At 46.0% G+C, this 19,197-nt stretch overlaps 1 protein-coding gene and 1 non-coding gene across 2 annotated transcripts in view; both read left to right on the top strand.

Moving 5' to 3' along the window:
- The window catches only part of tmem71 (transmembrane protein 71), a 43,122-nt gene extending 31,354 nt beyond the window's left edge, over window positions 1–11,768 (top strand). The window contains exons 7-11 of the mRNA XM_067979083.1: window positions 3,411–3,486; window positions 3,580–3,644; window positions 3,735–3,802; window positions 5,120–5,144; window positions 8,323–11,768. Coding sequence (XP_067835184.1) covers window positions 3,411–3,486; window positions 3,580–3,644; window positions 3,735–3,802; window positions 5,120–5,143 — 233 coding nt within the window. The 3' untranslated portion in view covers window position 5,144; window positions 8,323–11,768. The remainder of the gene's footprint in view (window positions 1–3,410; window positions 3,487–3,579; window positions 3,645–3,734; window positions 3,803–5,119; window positions 5,145–8,322) is intronic.
- Window positions 11,769–17,391: 5,623 nt separating this feature from the next.
- trnad-guc (transfer RNA aspartic acid (anticodon GUC)) lies at window positions 17,392–17,483 on the top strand. The gene is given in 2 exon segments: window positions 17,392–17,428; window positions 17,448–17,483. It is a non-coding gene; the product is annotated as a tRNA-Asp (tRNA).
- Window positions 17,484–19,197: the final 1,714 nt, after the last annotated feature.

Genomic DNA, 19,197 nt, shown 5'->3' with positions numbered 1-19,197 from the left:
TCTGCCCATCCGCTCAGGGGAGTACTGCAGGGCTCCTCCAGACCAGTCCAGGCAGTGGAAACGTTGTTTGAGGAGGCCTATGGTGTGCTCCATGATGGTGCATGTGGCAGCATGGCTTTCATTATAGACCTGCTGGGCACATGTGTTTGGGTTCCTGACCGGTGCCATGAGCCACGGCATGAGGGGATAGCCCTTGTCGCCCAGTAGCCAGCCTTTGACTTGCCGAGGTGGGTGAAAGATAGCTGGCACGTTATACCGCCACATAACGAAGGCATCGTGAATGCTCCCAGGGTAGCGGGTATCGACCTCCATGATTCGATGCGTGTGGTTGCACACCAGCTGCATGTCGAGGGAGTGGAAGCCCTGTTGGTTGACGAAGATGGCTGAGTTGATATGCGGGGCACGCAGCGCAATGTGCGTGCAGTCAATGGCTCCCTGTACCATGGGGAAGCCAGCAATGTGGGCGAACCCCCGTGCTCGCTCGTTCTGCTTGTCTCTATCAAGAGGTAAGGTAATGAACCTGTTCCTCATCTGGTGCAGTGCATCTGTGACCTCCCTTATGCAGCAGTGCACTGCATACTGCGAGATGTTGCACATGTCGCCAGCAGAGGCCTGAAATGCTCCTGAGCCGTAGAAATTCAGCGCCAGGGTGACCATCACAGCCACAGGCAATGCTGTCCTTGCCCTGTTCTGAGGCTGTAGTTGTGACCGCACCAGTTGACAGATCTCGGTCACAGCTTCCTTGGTGAAACTTAGGGATCGGATGCAATCCTCCTCGGTCATGTTGAGGTAAGAGAATTGGTCCCGGAAGGCCCTCGTTGGATACGGCTTCCTGCTCAGTGCCCCGCGCCTCCTTGTCCTCCCTTTCCTCGCAGCTTGATCTGGTGTGCGTGGCGCCTCTGCATGCTCCCAGTCATGCTCAATGCCCAGTGGGAGCCCGAGTAGACCACCCATGGTGGCCAGGAATGTTGTTCAACTACGTTTGTAACTTTCCGACCCTTAAGGCAGTACCTGCCAAAGTTAGGCACTCTCAGTAAGTATAGGGAGCTTCAGAAAACACTTCCTATTCCACCAGCAGCCAGAAGCAATAATCCAGCAACTAATCTGTAAATCCTGCATGGTCCCTTTAAATAGCACTGGTGGGAGGTCCTCCATGCACTGTAAGACACGTTCAGGTGTGCGTGGTTAAGACTGTACGTTGAGTTGAGTGTTAAGGTCCAAAATGGTGTCATCACTTTAAATCAGCGTTGCACACTGATTGCATGCATCTTCTCCCTACTTTACATGCTTCCGACGTTCGGAATTTGCGCATGCGCTAACTCCTATACCAAGATGGCATCCGACGCATGTCATGCTGGAAACATGCGTGCGCAGCTAAGACGCCATCTTGGCACCTCGAGAGGCCGTGTAACGCTGAAACAACGGGTGCTGTACGACCCAATTTAGCGCCCCTAGTGTTGCCGCCCAATATTTGACCTACACTCACTTCTAGTGAGGTTTCATGCTGGCAAGGGAGCCTCATGAAATTACTCCTCTGTGCTCTACTGAAAGTACAGTGCTAGAGGATAGCTTATCCCTGCTTAGTCAATATTGCAGAGCAGCAATAGTGGAGGAGGCCATATTATGGATAAAAGAAAATGGCTGAAAGTTGAGCCTCCTCTAATTTTGATTTTAATATGAACAGTACAATAATACTCTAGACATGGAAATGAAGATAAGTACAATCCAAATAACAAAAGAAAGCTCGAGGCCTATTTTAACTTTGGGGGGATCGGCGGGTGGAACAATCGCGATACCCTGAACGGGAGGCTCGAGCCATTTTAATGATCAGGCCTCATTTACATGGGATTGGCGAGCTGCGAGCATTGAACCAGCTCACTGATCAATGGGGCGGGTTTGGGAAATCCAATGGCTCCTCCTTTGAGCTGAGCTGAAAGTTAGAGGTCGGGGAGAACAAAAGGACCAGCACAGCTTCTTTTCTGGGCGTTGGACCACTCTTCATCTAGTACTAATGAACAGAGTGAACACCGTGCACGCTCTGCCCATTAATACCTGAAGATTGCATCGGGATTCTATGTACATGATGGGATCCTGATTTACATACCTTAATGAGGCCACCTGCCTGAAACAGGCAGATGCTCTGGCCACCTTTCTCAAGGTCCCCAGAAAAATGACGGCAGATAAATCGAGAGCGGGAACAGAGTGGTAAGTTCAGCACTGCAGTTTTTCAGAGAATTACCGCTTAGGGTTGGACAAATTCCAGGAGGTTTCATCGCGTGGCTTCCCGCCTCCAACTGCCCCACCCCCACACTCCCGCCATTGGTCACCCAACATGTCCATTCTCATGGAGCACCATCTTCCCACGCCAAGTAGAAAGTGAACAAATTCTTTGTTACCTGATTCGATGAGTCTTGGTTATCAGTCAAATAGCCTTCTTCCCCATCTCCGATGTTTTTTTTATATACCCCTATGATTTTCTCTCCTAGGTTGTTCGCAGCTGTATTCAGGCGATTAATCTTCAATTCCGGGCGGTTGGCAATCGCATTCATGCACTTTGAGACCTTTTTAGACCCTCCCTTCTGACTTGTATACTAGAGGAACACAATTTTTAATAGGAATGAATATTGTCACCGCTGTGTCAGCCAATGAATTGGAGGCGGGGCGTGACTTGTGACTTGTGGCTTTAATTTACTCATAAACTACAGCAAACAGAGTTTCCTGAGTCCAGCAGGATTATTTCTCCAGCAAAATGCAGCGGGTGGAGGATAGTTACATAATAGAAATTATGTGCATAAAATCAATCCCAGTCACTTACAGCAGTGCGGTCTCCAGGAGTGATTGTCGGGGGAGTTACCCAATCATCTCCATTCTGGCTGGAACTTGTGGTGTCACTATGTGCAACCATTTTTAATTATTCTACTGGCAAGCACCTGGTGGAAAGATTTCCTCTGGTCACCGAGGGGAAGGTTTCCTCTCTCTGCTATATGGAAGAAAATGACAAACATGCTTGCAGTCTTACACATGGCACACGCACAAAATATCCTCTCTTTGTGTTAGCAACATTGTAAACATAATGAGATTGCTGGAAATTGCAAATATAAGAAATGGTGATAGCATTGTATGTTTATGATTTCACTAGAAATAACCACCAGTAGGAAGTCTTTTATTTTGCCCCCTGAACTCCACACTTTGTGCCTGACAACAGAGATGAGATGAAGAACTCAATGTATGGGGAATTTCAGGTGCAAACCTGCATCCCACTTTTAAGTTTAAACAGCTTGTGGAATACAGTTTGACCTGCAGTATTATTTGCTATGTTGCCTTTCTTTTTTTATATCGCCCTATACTGGTTAAGCATTTGTTTTTTTAACAAATTGTGCCCTCCTGTTTTGCCTGTGTCTCTGTTTCAGATTCTATGACTGTCAAGAATTTCTTTTTCCACCTGATCGTTTTGGTCCTCTGCATATGTGTCGCCGTGTTTGCAAGGTACGGTAATTATGAGATCAGCTGGGAGATTGACTTTGTGCTCGAATATTGTGACACACTAACCTTCAGTGTGATGCACTAATTCTTGAACAGGTGGTTTCTCGGAGGACTGGTTGCTGCATTGCTCACCACTATGCTGGTGTTTACAGCCGTGCTACGTAAGTACAATTTCTTACAGTACCACTCTTAATAATGAACTTTTCAGACTCATATTAAAGCTGAATTCTGCTCCACGATCTTTTTTACAGATACTGCAAAATCTGCATATCCCTGCTTTATTAAATCCCACAAAATCTTGCATCACACACCAACCGAGGTATGACGGCAGTTTATAATTCATTGTTTTTGGGTTTGTCTGGGAATTCATTCTGTAGAACAGAGGTTAACAGTTGTAAGACGCATGCAGTGGAGTACTTGACTCCCAACAATGGGTTATGGGTTTGAGCTTCTGGATCTGCCTATTAATCCTTTTGCCATTGCTGGTACAAGTTTCCTCATTTATTGAAGGAGCTACTAGATGGCATGTGCCTTGCTGAAAGTGACCCAAATTGTGTAGAGACACTGACAGCAGTCATGGAACAATCCATAGCCCAGCCCATAGGCTGAGTGCGTGAAAGCAGTTAGCTTGTATGGGAAGTAAAGTGTGAAAGATTGGATCTATGGGTGAGAGGGGGCAGGAGGAGGTAAAGACTAGTGAGTGTTCATCAGTTAGTTAGTGTACAGTTAGTCCACAGTGGAGTTAAAATGGAAATGGTAGATGGTAGACTTATCATCACATTCCTGCTCAGGTGACCAGGAGCCTCATTAATCTATGCAAATCGGGGTCCTATGATCTACATAGGAGCCCAATGCCATTTTAATTGCATACAGTACAACAGAAAAGGCCCAGAAAGGCAAGTGCTAAAATTACTTTTGTGAGGAGCAGGAGTGATCCTCTGGACTCCACAAGATGAATGGGGTACACTGCCACCCCAGGCTCTTTCACACCCCCATCTTCCACCAATCTACCTTTTTCCCGGTTGGATCGACCTCTTGGTTGCCCGATATTGCTCTGGCCCAAAGCCAGCGAGCTACATGGGGACTCCTATTAGGATCAGCGTCCTGCTAGTTAAAATCTACTCCTTTTGAAGACTCCATCTCTTAGCCAAACAAACTGGGAAGGTCCCAGATCCCAGTACTGAGCTACTGGATCTCAGCCAATGCGGGAGGCACAACGCACAATTATATGCAGCACCCTGAGTTAGGGTGGGGAAAATCGGCCAGGGTTCCCATTGCTGATGACTATATGGTGACTCCTTCTGGCAGTGAATGTATATGGATGTCAAAGACAACATCAAGCTTGCCTATGATGTCCTCCAGTTTTTATTCCTCTGTTTCCTGAAGTAGTTGATTCCTTGCTGGCTTTGGTACGGTTTCAGAGGAATCACCACCCTCTGGTATCTCAAATAGCCTTCTGAAACTCTGTCAAGATTCAAACATGAATAATGTTTACTTGGATGAGATACTAAGGAGCGGTGATGTCTGTGAATGTGTCAACTCCTTGAAGAAAATAGGCCAGGTAAAAAGTAAGGTTCTATTTTAATTGTAGCTTCAGATTGTAATTGAACTAAGCTGTGTTTTATTTCTTTTAAAGGAAATCACCTCAAACAAAGACTGAAGTAAGTGTTTAATAACAATTTATTGTACTCCAGGCAAATAGCCAGCGCAAACACATACCCGAGGACCCTCTTATTGTTTCAAGATAGTTTCCATAGAATCTAATCGCCAAAGTGGATGTGCATAATATGAAAATTTGATTTTCTTTAAATTATGGTTAGTAATGTACAGACACATTCTAAGACTAACTCTGTTCACAAAGTCTAAAAAATATACATTTGCTGCAATTTGGTGGACAACTGCACCGAACCTCTGTGTTGTGGAATTTTACGGGTGTGGTGAGCTGTGGGGGTAGAAATTCGTCGTAATGCAAATGGAGCATTATTGGGTCGGCCGCCTGTTCTACACCCCGCAGTTCCATTGCAATCAATGGGATTGAATATTGGGCGCATCGTATATAAGGCGGCCGATCCAAGACCCTCCGTTTTGTGCCATCAGCCTACACCCATTTCTAGCCCACGATCGCCATTCTGCCATTGCGACGCCACTGGCTGGAAGCCGGGTGTCCCTGTACTGGGAGTAAAGACGATAGCACTGGTGACCCTGAATCGCACTCACACGGCCTTTATCTGCCAGATCAAGAACAGTATGAGCAGAGGCCTGGGAGCAAGTCACCTGGGGCATGGTGGTTTCTTTGGAGAATCCTCAAGGGAAAGGTTTAATTTAAAATAGGAAAAAAATGCATTTTAGCCCAAACAATTCCAGTAGAATCATTCTTTAAATCAGTTTCATCCTGTCCGAACAATGAGAATTATTTGTTCGGTCAAGTTTTTACTGCCATCCAATAATTTCAATTAGTCATTCAAAATGTACCAACTCAAAGCTAATTCTGCAAAGTTTCAGTTCCACATGCTTTGCTTTCTTTCTCCAAGTAACGAACATTAACCAATGAGGTCATGTGTTAAAAAGAAATGTTTTGTAAAAGTGGATTTAGGATCATGCCTACCGCCAGTTAATAACAGAATCTTTATTTTAAACACACTGGGGCGAATTTCCACGGCGAGTTTCTCCCGATCGTCCACGGTGACTTCGACGCAAGAGCCACGGAATCCACAGGAAAATGGCGAACGCTGTTTATCCGGGGCTTCCGCGGTTCTTTCACCGAAGATATGGCGAAGGATCGGGAAAATCGCCATGAAAATCCACCCCCACTCTTCGAAAGACTCTGGCCTAGAAAGTGAATCTCGCAGCGAAAGACGGGCACTGAATGATGGCATATGGCGTGCGGTATGTGCACGTCATATTGGTTAGGACATCCTGTAGTCACACAGGTGCCTGCCTGGAACTGCTGGTAGGCCCCCGATTTGCTGACTCAATGCTCCTAAAGCATATTTCAGGTCCCCTTACGAGATCGGTTCGCAGCTGAAGACAGCGTGCTCCATGCTTGCTGTGGTCAGTTGTCTCGAGTGAAAAGCAGGCAATCCAGCGGTCATTAAAGGGACTGCTGGAGACTGCCAACAGAACAGTTTTGCTTAAGCGAATGTAGAGCCGGAGGAGCAGGAGTGCTCCTGCTGATTCCGCAATAAAACTGTGGGCTGTTGCCGGCCACCTCTTGCTTTCCCTGCCCCACACTCCGGACTCACTGTAGATCTGTGCCAGTGTCCCTGCTGGCCAATCTTTGTCTTCTTTACAACCGGCGCACGTCCCCAGCACAACGGTCACACCCTGATGATGCAAGAGTACCAATTTAGCGTGGTCCTCTTGCTAATCAGTGTCTGGCACGGCATTTTGTGGTTGCCATTGGGTTCGCGCCTGAAGTCAGGCACGAACCAATCTCTAGGCCTCTGAGCCCTCAGTTATCCCAGTGGACTTGCTGCATACTACCAATGACTGAAGCAAACCTGCTTTGCTGAACACATGCAGAACTGTGTGATAATATACTGTAGGTTGTAAGAGAAGAGCAGATCATGCTCAAGGTTGTGTGATATTGTTGAAGCAATAGAGAGACTTAAACTGTGATCCCAATTTGTGGATAGGCCGGACATATCAAAGCCAAGTCCGTCATTCTCTCAGTCTATCCTGATTCACATGAAATCTGTGACTGTTTGATCATGGCCCAGAATTTGCTGTCAAAATCACGGTGAGACTAACAGCGCTTACTATTATTTATGCGTAAATCGCACAGCAACTTCAGGCAAGGGCAGATGTGCAGTTAAACGCGAAAATCTCTAAGTTGCTGTCCGAGGTGCACCACTCCGACATTAGCTTTGCGAAAATGGCAGCTCGCTGCCTGACTCACCATTCAAATGTATTGAACAGAGTGAAGTTCCTGTACTTGGATGGTAGATACGCACTAAACTCACCACAGAAAGTTAGGGCTTGTCCACTTCAATCTAAGTACCCTCTTTAACAGCATGATAAATGTTAATTACTGCCAAATAACCTCGCTGGCACTGAAAATTAACTATTACAAGTGTGGAGTCTCAATCCTTCAGGTTCAAATTGTTGTTGGAGATTTTTTTTAAATGTAAATTAAACTTTTTTTACTTTTTGTCTTTTTACTTTTCTCTTTTTTTCACTCTCTCTCTTAATCCAATCTTTCTTTCCCTCTCTTTATTTCTCTTTACTGTACCTGATTTGACATTGAATTCACTATTCTAACTTAATCTTCCTTGTTGAGACTCTGCGCTGTTCATTTAACAATCCTTCAATCTGATTGATTAAGGAGATACACAGTTTCTTGCCTTGTTCACTCAGATCCCAGATGCCCTGTAGAGGGCGCCGTGCCGTTCCCACCTCCCACACGCAGCAACTTCCAATACAAAATCTCATGGAAATTAAAAGGGCAAGGGCAAATCAAACTAACGGCAGGTGCCATTCAGTGACTGGCAACAGCAAATTCTGGGCCCATTCCTTACAGCTGTTGTATTTTGTAACTTATTTCAGAATGGTTGCTACTGTATGTCTGCTTTGTACTGTCTATGGTTGAGGATGGAAGTCAAACTGGGTTCAGTCAAGTTGAGTTAAGACTTGAATACTTTTTACCAAGTCAGATTTCAAATGGGGTGTGATTGAATGTGTTTTTGTACTTTGGTGTCCCTATTCCTAATATGAACTGACAGTGTGAAAGTTTTACTGTAGTACAATACATTGTAGAGGTCCGAAATAATATGATTGTAGCAGTTTTATTTTTGCCTGAAACACTATTTGAATTTTCTTTTTAATATCAACTGCTTTAAGAAAAGATCAATGAAGAAGTCGGAAAAATCTCAATAATTCTGACAGACTTTGACAAGCTGGATGCAAATCATATTGAACTATTGGAAAACAATTTGGCATTTCTTTTCATCTTAAGAAAACCTTTGAACTGTTCTGGGGAAAGACCAGGAAGACAAATAGTTTCATTAATCATGGTGGTATGTTTAAAGGAGAAGGTAAACGTCGAAGGTACTTCAGTATAAGGTACGATTCTCTTTTTCTCTAACCCCAAATCTAGATTCAAATGATCTTTAGATTCGGCCCTGCTCCGTTCCCACTCTGAGCTGCATTAAATGAGGAGGCCTCTGTGTCACCAGTGAGGAGAGGTGGAGAGAAGCTGTTGAAAATGGGTGGGGAGGGTCATTGCCGAGCCGGTCTTGTGCGTCTCCTGGCAGCTGACTACAGGCGTCATTGGTGCCCAAGGATGTGCTGCAAATGGTGGCTCAGCTGAAGGAGGCCACTTACGGCATTTACAGCACCATGATCCATGTACGTTCAGCCATGCAGTCAACCCTGGAGATTGTGGTAGCTCCAGAGCAGTCGGCAGCAGAGCACCCCCACCCCACCCAGTTAGAGATTCTGGCACGAAGGCTGCAACTGCACTGCCACAGACACCTTGGGTGCCAGAGTGGAGAGGGGCTGTCCCATTCAATCCTTCAAATAATTGGGGCTGGAATACAGACCCAGTATCTCTCTGGGCTTCAGCAATCTGATTGGTACCATTCAGTCTGCTTTCCTGCCCAAGCAGAACCAGAGCTCAGTACTAGTGGCTGGGTACATCTGCGCATCCATGATGATGCTGTCTCTCAGGACAGTACCATGTGTATGCCCTCCCATCATCCCTCTCAAATGCCTGCACATTGGGCAAACTGTCGCCAGGGCCAAGATGCCTTTGCAGAACATGACAATGATATGGGATATCCTGGCAGGACTATATACGAGGGCTCCCCCCAGATCAAAAGCATACCTTCAATATACCAGTTCTATTAGAATTCAGGTGGCACCCTTATCCTTGGTATAGCGACGTTCACCAGGAGTCCTAGGGAACCAAACCATCAGCCATTAATGCATGAGGGTAGCTGTGATTTGTAAGGACCATCTGGACACCTTATTCAAATAAAAGAATCATGACTGATTTGTACCTCACTTCCATTTACCCGCCTTTGCTCTATATCCCTGATACCTTACTCAACAAAAATCTATCGATCTCAGTGTTGAAAATGTCAATTGTCCCAACATCCACAGCCATTTTGGGGAGCGAATTGCAGATTTCCACCGCTCTTTGTGTGAAAAAGTGCTTCCTGATTTCATTCCTAAATGGCCTAGCTCTAATTTTAAGATTGTGCCTCCTTGTTCTGGATTCCCCCACCAGAAGAAATAGTTTCTCTGTATCTAACCAATCGAATCCCTTCATTGTTTTAAACATCGCGATTTGATCAACTCTCAATTCAAGGGACTACAAGGCAAGCTTATTAAACCTGCACTCACAATTTAATCCTTTAAACCCTGAATTCAAATTCTACCACGAGAATTTGAATTCAGTTTTAATAAATCTGGCAATAAAAAGCTGGTATCAGTAAAAAGTGACCATGAAGTTATCAGATTGTCGTAAAAACTTGACTGGTTCAATAATGTCCTTTTAGGGACCTGCCGACCTTACCCGGTCTGGCCCAGGTGTGGACTCCAGTCCCACTTAACTGCCCTCTGAAGTGGCCTAGCAAGCTACTAATTGTAAAACACCACCATTAAGAATAACAAGAATAAAACCAGATGGACCACTCGACTGTTGCATAGGCATCGAATCAGGTCACGACGACAGCACACCCAGCCCAGTCGCCCAGCAAAGTCCTCCTCACTAACATCTGGGGACTGGTGCCAAAGTTGGGAGAGCTGTCCCACAGACTCGTTGAACAACAACCTGACACAGTCATACTCACGAAATCAGATCCATCAGCCAACATCTTAGACTCCTTCATCACCATCGTTGGGTATCTCCTGCCCCATCTGCAGGACAGAACCACCAGAGTAAGTGGCCCCGGGAAACCTCAACATTGATTGCAGACCCCATGAAGTCTCTTGGCTTCAGGTTGAACATTGGCAAGGACGCCTCCTGCTGATGACAACTTATCGCCCTCCCTCAGCTGATGAATCTATGTTGAACACCACCTGGAGGAAGCATTGAGGGTAGCAAGGGCACAGAATGTACTCTGGGTGGGGACGACAATGTCCATCACCAAGAGTGGCTCGGTAATACCACACTGACTGAGCTGGCCGAATCCTGAAGGACATAAGTGCCAGACTGGGCTTGCGGCAGGTGGTGAGAGAACCAACCCGAGGGAATAACCTACTTGACCTTGTCCTCATCAGATACATCTGTCCATGACAGCATTGGTCGGAGTAACCCCGCAGTCCTTGTGGAGACCAAGTGCCGTTTTCACACTGAGGACCCCCTCCATCATGTTGTGTGGCACTGCCACCATGCTAAGTGGGATAGAAAAAGAACAGATCCAGCAGCTCAAAATGGGCATCCATGAGGTGCTGTCGGCAACTTTTATTTTTTTTAGCAATAGCAAAATACTGCAGATGCTGGAAATTTGAAATAAAAGCAGAAAATGCTGGAAATACCCAGCAAGTCAGGCAGCATCAGTGGAGAAAGAAACAGAGTGAACGTTTCAGGTCGAAGACCCTTTGTCAGCGTTGATTTTTTGATGGTGTCAGTCCACAAGTTTATTGAAGTTAATTTCACAATTTGCCATGGTGGGATTCTAAATTCACAACTTCTGGGTTACTAGTCCAGGACCAGAACTACTATCCAACCAGACCCCCACTAATTCATCAACCATGGATTTCAACCCACTGAATGTTAACAACAGGATTTGTTTAAGCATTGTAAGGTTTAATTCAGGAATAGAGCAAATGCAAAATACTATAATGTTACTGATCAGCACATTAGTGTTTGTTTTGACAGTTATTTGCATTTGTTTCCCTTTCCCTTTACTGTAAATCTATTAATATGGTAGTTACTACTCATTGATTCCATTGTCCTTGTATCATCTGTTACAAACACAATTGTAGATGAAAGGATGATGGATTTACTGGGGCTGTAAGTGAGTTTCAATTTTTCAAAGCTTTATCTAAAATTGGTTTACTTACTGTACTCCAATAGAAGTTTGTTTTCCTTTCCTCCTCTCCCCCATCTGATGTGTGCTTATTCTTTTTATCTCCAAATGGACAGAGACCAGGAATCGGGTTTAATAAATCTCGAGAATGTACCGAATGTTCATGTTTTTAATGTCTGGCGCTTTGATTTCAGAATGTTTTCAAAATAACGACTTAAAGAATTTACCTACAGCTGTATAACAGACAGACTTTAGAAATTTTGAATGTATTAGAAATATGTAAATAAAGATTTTGAACTGACTCAATAACGCAATGAGCCTTAATGTTGTCTGTTAATTCTATCTGTACAAACCAAAATGCTGTGGATTTCCAAAATAATGTAAAGGATTTCATAATGTTGCTCTTTGATCTACTGTTACGATGCAAGTGGGAGCCAAGACCAAGGCCAGGAATTTCCTCTGAACTATTCCTGCTCTGCCACAGAAGCATCGTTGGACGTGTGGCAGAAGCCCCACCTATGTGCGTAGACAGAGCTCCTGCCGCGCTTCCAGCAAAGTTCCAGCAGCAGAGTGGAAGCAGCTTTGGAGACATCCCCGGGCCATGTATAGACTTCAGGTGAAGTCACCTAAGGACACCTCTTTTCCTTTCTCAAACCTTAAAGCTTTCTGTGCCGGCCCTGGCTACTGTTTGCCCAATGTGCAGGCATTTGAGGGGGCTGATGGGAGGGCATACACATGGTACTGTCCTGAGAGACAGCATCATCATGGATGCGCTCATGTACCAGGCCACTAGCACTGAGCTCTGGTTCTGCTTGGGCAGGAAAGCAGACTGAATGGTACCAATCAGGTTGCTGAAGCCCATAAGAACATAACATAAGAATTGTGGGGAAATGTGAGGTTATTCACTTTGGTGGGAAGAATAGAAAAACAGAATATTTTTTCAATGGTGAGAAACTATTAAGTGTTGGTGTTCAGAGGGACGAGGGCGTCCTCGCACAAAAAACAGAAAAAGTTAGTACGCAGGTTCAGCAAGCAATTAGGAAAGCAAATGGAATGTTGGCCTTTATTGCAAGGGGGGTGGATTTCAAGAGTAGGAAAGCCTTACGACAGTAGTACAGGACTTCAGTGAGACCTCACCTGGAATACTGCGTACAGCTTTGGTGTCCTTATCGAAGGAAGGATATACTTGCCTTAGAGGCGGTGCAACAAAGCTTCACTAGATTAATTCTTGGGAAGAGAGGGTTGTCCTATGAAGAGTGATTGAGTAGAATGGGCCTATGCTCCCTGGAGTTCAGAAGAATGAGAGGTGATCTCATTGAAACATGTAAGATTATGAGGGGGCTTGACAGGGTAGATGCCGAGAGATTGATTTGTATGGCTAGAGAATCTAGAACTAGGGGTCACAGTTGCAGGATAAGGGGGTGGCCATTCAAGACTGAGATAAGGAGGAATTTCTTCACTGAGGGTTGTCAATCTTTGGAATTCTCTACCCCAGAGGGCTGTGGATGCTGAGTTATTCAATATATACAAGGCTGAGATGGATAGAATTTTAGACTCCAGAGGAATCAAGGGATATGGGGATCGGGTGGGAAAGTGGAGTTGAGGTTGAAGATCAGCCATGATATCATTGAATGGATCAGCAGGCTGGAGGGGCCATATGGCCGACTCCTGCTCTTATTTCTAATGTTCCGATGCCCGAACACGGATCTTTTGCTTGAGCATTTGCCTTTGCTCACCAGCAGGGAGTGCCTTCGAGCAGCAACGTTCTTTTCATTTCAAAATACACATTATTTCATCAAATTTAAGGATACACACAGTTCAATGTAAATATCACAATTCCAAAGCAATACAATTCAAAAGCAATACTCAAAAAGGTGGTTAAGAAGGCATATGGAATACTTTGCTTTATTAGCCGAGGCATAGAATGTAAGAGCAGGGAGGTTATGCCGCAACTATATAAAACACTGGTTAGGCCCAGCTTGAGTACGGTGTACAGTTATGGTCACCACATTACAGGAAGGATGTAATTGCTCTAGAGTGGGAACAGAGGAGAATTACGAGGATGTTGCAGGACTGGGGAATTTTACCAATAAGGAAAGATGGGATAGGCTAGGGTTGTTCTCTTTGGAACAGAGGAGGCCGAGGGGTGATTTAATTGAGGTGTACAAAATTATGAGGGGCCAAGATAGAGTGGATAGGAAGGACCTATTGGTTGAGAGGTTAATAACCAGGGGGCATGGATTTAAAGTGAATGGTAGAAGGATTAGAGGGGAGCTGAGGAAAAATATTTCACCCAGAGAGTGGATGGGGTCTGGAACTCACTGCCTGAAAGGTTGTTCGAGACAGAAACCCTCAACTCATTAAAAAAGTACATACGAGCATTCAAATTAAGAGCAGGAGTAGGCCATTCGGCCCCTCGAGCCTGCTCTGCCATTTGCTAAGATCATGGCTGATCTGATTGTGACCTCAACCCTACTTTCCCGTCGACCTACTATAACCTTTGACTCCTTTGTTAATCAGGAATCTATCTAACTCAGCCTTAAAAATATTCAATGACCCTGCCCCCACCGCTCTCTGGGGAAGGGAGTTCTACAGACTTACGACCCTCTGAGAGAAAACATTTCTCCTCATCTCCGTCTTAAATGGGAGACCCCTTATTTTCAAACTGTGGCCCCTAGTTCTAGTCTCCCACAAGTGGAAACATCCTCTCAGCATCTACCCCTTATAGTCCCCTCAGGTTCTTATATGTTTCAATAAGATCACCTCTCATTCTTCTAAACTCCAGTTTATACAGGCCCAACTTGTCCAACCTTTCCTCATGAGATAACCTCCTCATCCCAGGAATCAGTCGAGTGAACCTTCTCAAGAACCGCCTCCAAAACAATTATGTCCTTTCTTAAATAAGGAGAGCACAGTATTCTAGATGTGGTCTCAACAATGCCCTGTACAACCGTAGCAAAACATCTCTACTTTTATATTCCATTCCCCTTGCACCCGGGTGTGCACCGGAAGTGCCGTGACGATTGTTCTGGAAAGTGGGATTAGGCCGGGTGGCACATTTTCGGCTGGTGCTAACACGATGGGCTGAATGGCCTCCTTCTGTGCCGTAAATTTGCTATCATTCAATTAATACAATACAGGTCGTACACAATATGATCGCAATATTACAGTTCAAAACACAATACATATCTTAGAATACACGGTGTACAGTACAATGGTGGGATGTCCTTACACGGTGACCTTTCCCCATAGAGCCTTTACTTAGGCCGCACCTCGCTTCAGTGTGTCCCTCAGCACGTACTCCTGGTCGTTGGAGTGTGCCAGTCGGAAACATTCGGTCGTGCACAGCTCCTTCAGCTGGAAGAGCAGCAGGATTCGGGGGGACAAAAGGGCCTCCTTCACGGAGTTGATGGTCTTCCAGCAGCAGCTGATTTCTGTCTCGGGGAACAGCCCGTAGAGCACCATGTTACCGAGCTGATGGGGATGAAGCAGGACAGATAACAACACATCTCTCTCCAAACCTTTTGCGCAAAGCGGCAGTCCACCAGGAGATGGACGACGGTCTCGTCCCCGCTGCAGCTTCGAGGGCAGCTCCCGGTGGCGCTCAGATGCCGTGCATGTAGGAAAGACTGCTCTGGAAGGGCCCTTCTCACCACCGTCCAATCTACGTCCTGGTACCCGTTGGTCAGTTCCGGCGACGAGACGTTCTGCCAAATGATTTTGACCGTCTGGTCGGGGAACTGCCCCATCAGATCCAACCCCTCCTTTCCCCGCAGGACCCCTAGAACGTTCTGAGCCAGACCCAACCTTCTCAGTGTGGTGCACAGGTAGAAACTCAGCACGGAGTGAGCTTTGCAGAGACCTCGTCTGCCTTCCACAGGCTCGTGTTCTTCTCAGCTCCGTTCATGATTACTGCGGCTTCCCATTCTGCTGTTGCTCGCTTGCTGAGACTCGGTACCGCGGATTGGAGCAAAGTCTTTCATGTATTCAGGGAGCGGGCAAACCCAAGGGAAGACTTCTCTGCTGGTTGTGGAGCAGCTTGGAGGCAAGCACGAAGCTGATAATGGGACGAGCGGATCAACAAAGGCTGCAAAGGAATTAGCTCAACTGGTAGACCACTCACTTAACACATAAAAGATAGTGGGATCGATGCCCCCATTCTCCATTCACCTTTTTGCCTTGAGGAAATCGTCCAGATCAAAAGTGGCGTCAGTTGTCAGTGAGCCCATCGCCCACGTACTTCCAAAGCTTCTCCGGTGCTGAAGAGTTCTCAAAATTCCCACATTTTTCATATCATCAACAAGGATATGACTTTTGGACTTTTATGGCAGAGGACCCAACTGCTGGGTTAAGTGTGGAACCCTGCAGACAGGAGGCTCGGCCCATGAGGGCCTGGGACTGGACATGCCCAGGCTTGTTGAGTGCAGTGTGGATTGTTGCCTGAAACCAGACAACGAGAGGAGACAGAAAACGTATTCTTCCCTTTAAAACAATCAACCCAGAGAAAGACTTCATCTTACACGAAACTAAAGCCCATCAAAACCTTGCATAAATAATCGCTACTAACTACAAAGGCAGGAAGGCAGCAAGCAATGCAATTATGCCAACCCATCAATACTCCACATATACAATGGCTTTCAGTTCAAGACTAGATACGGGGACAGGAAGGCAACGATAAACATTATGCGAGCCCATTAAAAACAACGAGACAACAATCACCTGAAGTAGCCCACCAAAATCAGACAAAGAACTAACCTTGAGTTGGATTCAGATAAGAAATTCGAAAAACAGTATAACTGGGCCACCAGTTACGAAGGGGCAGGGTGAGCAGGTTTGGAGCAGGTTTTAAGCAGAGGTTGTAAGCAGGTGTTAAGCGGTTGAAGCAGAGTTTAAGCAGGGAGAGGCAGCTGAGCCAAGCGGAGGAAGCAGATCCGGAGGTTCGCAGGCCCGCAGGCAACATTACGGCGGGGGGCATGGCGTGGCAGGCTCAACCGAAGACAACAAGGCCGCAACCGCAGCCCTCCACCAAGATCGCCCACCCACAACCGCACCTTACCGCATCAGCGGACTCTACCCAACTGAAGAACCTTTGCAGATTCCACAGACCAGGACCACGTGGGGACGGCAGGCCCCAGAGGACACAAAGAGCGTACCCGAAAAATGCAACCAGCTGACCTGGCTGCATTTCGAACTGTCAAGGAACCCTGGTTGGTGAGCATGATCCCTGACCTCTCCGAGTTCAATTTAGTTAGGTTTTGGGGGTGGGACAAGGGGAAGGCGGTTAGTAGCGTGAGTTTCCCTCGTTAAGCCGTGTGTTCCCCATTCTTAACTAAGTGTACTTTGTAGGTCTGTATAATCTCAGTGTAATCCTAATGTTATAAGTTCATTTGTGACTTCAATAAAACAAGTTTTCCTTGCACCAAAACCAGTTGTCTGCTGAACTTTGTCACAACCCCCAAATAAGTCCAAGGTCTCGAACCGAGGGAGAGGGAGCAATTGAAACTGCTCAGATGGAAAAATAGTTTCATAAGACCCAATGATTTTTTTGAGGATTGAACTCAGGACCTTGAGATTATGAGACTGACGCGCTGCCTGCTGCGCTGAGAAGGCACTGGTCACAAACTCAGCCAGGCAGCACTATCAAGTAGGACAGCTTACAAGATCTCGAACATCATAAAATAATGCGCAGTTTGCAAAAACCTTCCAGCCAAATGGAGTCGAAGCTACAATCTTCTAATCAGTAGTCGGATGCTTTATCCATTGCGCCACTGGTCTGTGTTTTGGAGAGTAAGTAGCAGCTCACAGTCCCACAGCGCTGCGCCATCATAAGGCAGCCAGTCAGCCTCGGTCATGCGGCCGCGACTCCAAGAATCCGGGTGTGTCAAAAGGGGCACGGTGAACAAGCACCAAAGAGATAAAATTGTATTGCTTCCCTTCGATAGCTCAGTTGGTAGAGTGGAGGACTGTCGGGAGTAAGAAGGCAAAGTCATCCTTAGGTCGCTGGTTCAAATCCAGCTCGAAGGAGTGCGTGTGTGGTTTTGGAGTAAGCAGCAATTAGATCGTTGCCGCTCTCTCAACTGCACACACAGCTTAACGTCTTGCCAATAAATCACAGGACGTCTCTTTTCCTTTCTCAAACCTTCAAGCTTTTTGTGCCTGCCCAAACATGCCTGTGTTTGCTTGAGCATTTGCCTCAGCTCACCAGCAGGGAGTGCCTTCGAGCAGCAACTTTCTTTTCCTTTCAAAATATGCATTATTTCATCAAATTTAAGGAGACACACAGTTCATTGTAAATATCACAATTCCAAAGCAATACAATTCAAAAGCAATACTCAAAAAAGTGGTTCAGAATAAGGCTAATGGAATATCTAGAGGACGAGAGGGCAGAAGTTATGCTGCAGCTATACAAAACCCTGGTTAGACCGCACCTGGAGTACTGTGAGCAGTTCTGGGCACCGCACCTTCGGAAGGACATATTGGCCTTGGATGGAGAGCAGCGTAGGTTTACGAGAATGATACCCGGACTTCAAGGGTTGAGTTACGTGGAGAGATTACACCAATTGGGGTTGTATTCTCTTGAGTTTCGCAGGTTAAATGGTGATCTGATCGAAGTTTATAAGATATTAAGGGGAACAGATAGGGTGGATAGAGAGGAACTATTTCTGCTGGTTGGGAATCCTAGGACTAGGGGGCACAGTCTAAAAATTAGAGCCAGACCTTTCAGGAGTGAGATTAGAAAACACTTCTACACTCCAAGGGTGGTAGAAGTTTGGAACTCTCTTCTGCAAATGGCAATTGAAGCTAGCTCAAATGCTAATATTTAAATCTGAGATAGATAGCTTTTCGCCAACCAAAGGTATTAAGGGATGTGGGCCAAAGGCAGGTATATGGAGTTAGATCACAGTTCAGCCGTGATCTTATCAAATGGTGGAGCGGGCTTGAGGGGCTGAATGGCCTACTCCTGTTCCTATCTTCTGATGTTCCTAAGAAGGCATATGAAATACTTTGCTTTATTAGCCGAGGCATAGGATATAAGAGCAGGGAAGTTATGCTGCCACAACAGAAAACACTGGTTCGGCCCAGCTTGTGTGCGGTGGAGCAGCTTGGAGGCGAGCACGAAGCTGCTAATGTGAAGAGCAATTCAGCAGCAGCCGCAGGGGAATTAGCTCAAGTGGTAGAGCGCTTGCTTCGTATGTGAGAGGTAGTGGGATCAATACCCACATTCTCCATTCACCTTTTTGCCTTGGGGAAATCGTCCAGATCAAAAGTGGCGTCAGTTGTCAGTGAGCCCATCACCCACGTACTTCCAAAGCTTCACCGCTGGCTCCGGTGCTGAAGGGTTCTGAAAATTCCCACATTTTTCATATCATCAACAAGGATATGACTTTTGGACTTTTATGGCAGAGGACCCAACTGCTGGGTTCAGTGTGGAACCCTGCAGACAGGAGGCTCGGCCCATGAGGGCCTGGGACTGGACATGCCCAGGCTTGTTGAGTGCAGTGTGGATTGTTGCCTGAAACCAGACAACGAGAGGAGACAGAATACGTAATCTTCCCTTTAAAACAATCAACCCAGAGAAAGACTTCATCTTACACGAAACTAAAGCCCATCAAAACCTTGCATAAATAATCGCTACTAACTACTAAGGCAGGAAGGCAGCAAGCAATGCAATTATGCCAACCCATCAATACTCCACATATACAATGGCTTTCAGTTCAAGACTAGTTACGGGGACAGG

The sequence above is a fragment of the Heptranchias perlo genome, chromosome 3, assembly GCF_035084215.1.
Source record: "Heptranchias perlo isolate sHepPer1 chromosome 3, sHepPer1.hap1, whole genome shotgun sequence".
Taxonomy (NCBI): domain Eukaryota; kingdom Metazoa; phylum Chordata; class Chondrichthyes; order Hexanchiformes; family Hexanchidae; genus Heptranchias; species Heptranchias perlo.
Note: the sequence above shows the minus strand (reverse complement) of the source record. Positions and strands in the feature narration are given on the sequence as shown.